This window comes from Octopus bimaculoides, chromosome 20, assembly GCF_046866305.1.
Source record: "Octopus bimaculoides isolate indiv1 chromosome 20, ASM4686630v1, whole genome shotgun sequence".
Taxonomy (NCBI): Eukaryota; Metazoa; Mollusca; class Cephalopoda; order Octopoda; family Octopodidae; genus Octopus; species Octopus bimaculoides.
In genome coordinates this window covers 18509651-18515650 of record NC_142947.1, presented here as the reverse complement: position 1 = coordinate 18515650, position 6000 = coordinate 18509651, and the positions used below count along the sequence as shown (strand labels likewise).

The 6000-nt window shown below is 33.3% G+C and overlaps 1 protein-coding gene across 2 annotated transcripts in view; it reads right to left on the bottom strand.

Moving 5' to 3' along the window:
• Positions 1-13: 13 nt before the first annotated feature.
• Positions 14-6000, bottom strand: part of LOC106878367 (kinesin-like protein KIF28) — a 62245-nt gene continuing 56258 nt past the window's right edge. For both annotated transcript variants that reach the window (XM_089338167.1, XM_089338168.1), the window contains exons 14-17: positions 5569-5635; positions 4041-4138; positions 2763-2959; positions 14-562 (exon numbers count right to left, since the gene is read on the bottom strand). In XM_089338167.1, coding sequence (XP_089194293.1) covers positions 262-562; positions 2763-2959; positions 4041-4138; positions 5569-5635 — 663 coding nt within the window. In that variant the 3' untranslated portion in view covers positions 14-261. The remainder of the gene's footprint in view (positions 563-2762; positions 2960-4040; positions 4139-5568; positions 5636-6000) is intronic.

The following is a 6000-nucleotide window of genomic DNA, read 5'->3' as shown; positions in this document are numbered from 1 at the left end:
GAAATAGGCTTACAGCTGTTTCTAGAATATTATGGATATCCCTTCATCAGAGACGGTGTGAGAAAATATTTGAGTTTGAATTATTGAGGAAAAGGAGGAGATAGGGAATATAGAGGGGAAATAAGAGAATGAAAGTAGAAATAAGATATATAAAGATATTGTAGTGGCAATTCCATTATTTGAGGAAAACAGTGTAGAAGTGTGAAAGAAGTTTCCTGTACATGGTATGTAAGTTCCAACAACATATCATGTTTAGTCATTTTAAAGTATATATACATGCACATAAGTATATATACATGCACACAAAGACACACATGTACACACACACACATACACACACACACATACACACACACATAGACACACACAGGGACACACACACACTAAAAATACAAAATAATCAGATGTATTTAACACACCAAAAAGTATCCTGTCCATGTGATTCAATGTTTGCTTTTTCATGAGAGGTAATCCATTAATTTTGGTCTTGGCATTGCTAGAAGCTGGTTCTATAGAAATTTTATGATCCATATTCTCAATATATGCATGGCTTTTCTGAATACTAATGGAGGAACAAGAAGAGAAGAGTACATAAATATATTTACATGCATATATGCATGCATATACACACACACACACGTGTGTGTGTGTGTGTGTGTGTGTGTGTGTGTGTGTGTGTGTGTGTGTGTGTGTGTGTGTGTGTGTGTATATATATATATATATACATATATATACACATATATATGAGAGTATTTTAGTTCGCTTGAAGCATTGTGTATTGTTTGTAAAGAATAAAAAGTTTAGAATGGTATAACAATGCACTATAGAACAAAAAATGGACTATATTATATACCTGTTGTACTTTGGTTATCTATAATCCGATGATATTTCGGAATTACAATTCCTTCTTCAGATCTTCTTTGCTGGAGTCTCTGCTATAAACTTTTCTCACTTCTTTCACCCTTTCTTCACTTTTTGTTTTTTTTTCTCTCTCATTTTTTTCTTTCTTCTCTCTTTCTTTCTCTGTTTATAGCAGAGACTCCAGAAAAGAAGATCTGAAGAAGGAATTGTAATTCTGAAATATCATCGGACTATAGATAACCAAATTACAACAGGTATATAGTCCATTTTTTGTTCTATAGTGCATTGTTATACCATTCTAATACATATATATATATATATATATATATATATATATATATATTACAGAGATGTATTTGCATAGCAAGTGACTTGATCTGAGATCGTGTGCTGAAACAAAAACAACTGCAATGTGGAAGGTGTTTATAAGCCATTTAAAACAAAAAAACTGTTAGATTCACTTCAACATTTAAATTTAATTTGTCAAAATATTTTCGTCACTTTGAAATTGCGACCTCTTCACTGACAACCTATGCAGCACGGAATTTTGTCAGTGTACAGGTCGCAAGCGCAGTTTATTGCCCAATGATTGAAGGGTACTCTTAATGGGCTGGTTATGCTGCATTGGCATAGGCCACATTTACATTCTCACTTGGCTTGCTGGGTCTTCTCAAGCACAGCATATCTCCAAAGGTCTTGGTCATTTGTCATCGCCTCCACCTTCTCTTATGCATTGCTACCTATCACCTCTTCTTCCTCCACCCACTCCTATTTTCCTTCACTTTCCCCCAGACTGAGCTTCACCATTGACTATGCCTCTATTTGTGTTTACTATTCACTACATTCATCTTTGTCCCCCTCTTTAACCATCTGCCACTCTCCTTAACCATTTTCTTGAACCCACCCATCCATCAATCCTTGATTCTCTGTCCCTATCCTCTCTTTGTCCTCCTCCTTGCAACTTGAGGATATTTCCTGAGACTTTATTTCCACCATAATTTCTTTAATACCTGCTGGGTTAGGGTTGGCTATGTATCTCCTCCACACATGACACCTGTTCACAGGAACAGGTGTCATGTATATTATACTTTAGCCTCTCAATATCTGGTACAAAGTCATATCCCTCAAAATTGCATCCTAGCACAATTGAGGGGCCTTGTCTTGTGAGTTACTTGGTGATCTTACTAGTGCCAGTGCCTCAGAAAAGCACCCCAGTGTAATCTGAAAAGTGGATTCTGTTGAATCATCCAACCTATGTTCATATGGAATACAGACTTTAAATGATGATCGCAATGATATGATGAGGATAATGTGTGTGCCCATGTTTACATGTGTGTGTGTATGTGCGTGCATGTGTATATATATATATATATATATATTTATATATAAATATATTTATGTATATAATTAAATTAAAACAGTAGGGTAAAAAATTGGATATCAATTAATATCAATTTAATACCAGGGAACAAGCACATTAAAAGAATCAAGGAGATTCAGAAAAAAATATCTGAGATCTCAAAGGATTATTGTATATATATATATATATAAAGGAGACCACTAGGTGGACTGTTAATGTGCTAGAAGGTGGACTGTTAATGTGCTAGATCACATGTAATGCGTTTACTAAGACCGAATTGTTCTCAAAGGAAATTTAGCGAAGTAACAAAACGTATACAGGCAAGACAAGTGAAAATTACATAAATACATACAAAGTTATCCACAAACTAGTTTTGAAATTAATATTTCCTTACCGAAAATATCTGTTTCTCATCAGTACGGACTGCCAAATAAATATAATTCTCAGAATCGTATATATATATATATATATATATATATATATATATATACACATATATAAAGGGTTAAATAATACTATGGTAGTGAATTGTTTTACTCACCTTAACCCGTTTAAACAGATCTTAGGACGTGGATTTGCCAGTTTTGATCCGATGGTGATTTTACCCTCAGAAAGGTAGTGGAAGATGACTTTAGATAAAAGAGGATCTTCATTAAGGTTTACTAGATGATGCTGAGTGGATTGTCTTTGTAAATCTCCGTGAATTGATTCATTGTCCATCAACTGAGCTGCAGCAAGCTGTAGGCAAAGAAGTGACTTACTTGATATATGTACGTACATATATATGTAGTGGATCTTGCATGCATGAAGTGGATTTGATCTACCATAGCCAAATTTAAATTAGCAATTCAATAGAACTTTTCTCACAGTGAAACAATAGTTTTTCTCTGACAGCGGTTTTACATTTGCTAGATTGCCTTTAGCTAGGCCGAAATAATGTCTTCACCACTTGACCCTTATAACTTCTACTTCACCAAAAGCTAGAATAGGGACATCACAGTACCACCAACAAAGCCCATTGTTCTCAACGATATGTCTATCCTTTTGGATAGTTATAAAAACAAGAACTCACAAGCACATATGTGTATGTGTTTGAATTCATGTCTGTTATTATGACAATTATTTGGGTGATTGATGGCAGAACCAGTTGATTACAGGGAAAAAAATACCTTGTGGTATTTATACCAACTCTATTGACAAATAGATGAGTGCATGTTTTTTCTGACTTATGGATTCTTAGACAACTATATATATATATATATATATATATATATATATACACATATATATATAAGATACAGAAATAAATTTATTTCTCAAATGCATGATAATGCTATAAATAGCGTGATCAGGATAAATTATCCAGATAATGCAGAAAAATACGTTGCTGGCCAGCCATGAGACTCGAACTCACATCTCTGTGATTATATGTCAAGTGTTTTAACACTTGACATATATATATATATATATATATATTATGATAGATCGCTAACCACCACACACATTTTTTTTCTCTCCTTGTTTCTTTTTGTGTTCCTTTCTGTGGAAGAGCGTAGGCTCGAAATGTTAAAGACTTTTTCAATTCATGAGCATTATACTAATACATCTATTTGTTTTCTACACCACCTGTCTTCGTCAGTTGTTTTTCTGTGAATTCTCCCTATATATATATATATATATATGTATATATATATATATATATATGTATATATATATATATGTATGTATATATATATATGTATATATATGAGTGTGTATGTGTGTATAATATACACATATGCATATAAGCATGTTTGTGTGCATGTGTTTTAGTTATTACCTTTTCTTCCCAAGTCTGTGTTGATTCGGCCAGCAGTCTTTGGTTTGCAGTGAGCTGTGACTGTAAACTATCCAGCTCCTTCCTCAGTTCTTCATCATCTGTGATAGAATACATAAACTGGATAACAGTGTGTTTTGAGGGGAAAGTAAATGTGGGCAATGTTAAAGGGTGACACAAGATAATGAAGTGCAGTGTTTCTCAAAAAAGGTGGACTCTATGGAAAATTCAGTGAGAGGGTGGTGAATTATTTTACTATGTTGCCACGTCCCATCATTAACCACCAGCTATTTATTGTCTGAAATGGGGACAAGTGTTTTAATGAACTTTGCAGGTGAAAAACATTTAAATGTTTGTTGGTGGACAAGTTATCACTAATCACACTTCTATTTCATTTCATTTTTATCGGTACAGTTTTGTTTTAATGTTATATAAGAAACTAACTTTAACTTAATTTTATCAAATGTCCATGAGTTGTATCAATGAAATATAAAGATGATAAAATGTGCATCTACTGATGATAGAAAAGAGAGAAAAATTAAATACCAATAATATGGAAAAGATTTTAACTAGATTTGAATATTCAACTCTGCATTACAGTAGAGATTTTTTAAAAAAGTAATACACTTTTGTAAATACAATACAGAATACTAAGCTTTAACTAAATTTGAACTTTTATACTTGTTGTGGCAAGAGTCACAACACCCCCTGTGGGAATAGACTGACCGAATGACTACAGATAGTAGTGGTCGGAATCAGAAGGAAGAGAGTAGGTGTTAATCACAAGAAGTTGAAAGGTGTTGTTTTGGTAGCTTGTTGGGTTGTTACCCTGCTTCACTATATGTTTATTGTCACTACACAGTTATAATGTAAAAAAGTATCATCATAACAATTGGTGATACAACAATTCTATGCTTCACATTAAATAATATTGAATTACTTGTGCTCTGAAAAGAAAAATGTGAACTTTTCTATTGTGAGTGAGTAGATAGGGAGGTAGGTATGTGAGTGTGCATGTGTACACTTTAGTAGTTGTTGTTGTTGTTGTTTAGCCATGGTCAACCCTGATTGAGTAGTCTTTGATCAAAGGCATTTCTATTGTGACTACCCATGTTTTTTTTTTTGAGGTATACTGAACCCAGGATCACATTACTCAAAGTACCCTTATTTCTTAAGATTGAGGGTGTGACTTCAGAGAGGTTTATTTTGTTTTGTTTTGCATCATAGTCAACCCTTACATCCTTAATACGCAAACAGCATTAATGAGCAAGAGTACAAGAAGCAGTTGTAGTAGCACTTTTCTCAACATACTCTATAACAACCACATAAAACATCACAAACAGTAATGAAAAAACTTTGATTAACAAGCTTGTTTTTAACCTGCACATTAAACGAATGATAGATTAGTTAACTGGTTAGATAACCAATAATAAAGAAGTGGAATTGAACCTGTGTGTGTGTTATTATTATTGGTATAATAACTGTCCCAAGACAAAACACAATTACATAAAAGATACTAATAAATCTTTACCTTGTGATGAATTAGAATTATTTAGACCGTTTCCTTCCAGGTATTTCTTTAATCGTTCATTCTCTTCCTGATTTAAGAAAGAACATAGACAATTTAAATATTCCTCAATAAATTAATGATTGTCAGCAGTTTCAATAATAAGGACTTTTTAAAGACAAATATAAGGAGAGGCATATACACCAGGCTCAAGAGTGTCTCCTCCATAAAAGTATCACCCAGGGTGGACTGCACCCCTCTGCCCTGCCTAGTTGTGCTACTAGTTAGATTGCAGTCTGGTACTATGTACATATTCAGGAATTAGATAGCTGATGATGATCAGAAATCAAACCAAATGAACCAAAGTATAGGTGTGAATAGTAAAAAGAAAATGATTTCATCCTGAAACAGGAAGTTAATTACTCAAAATATTACCATCTTACAGAAAAAAAAAGT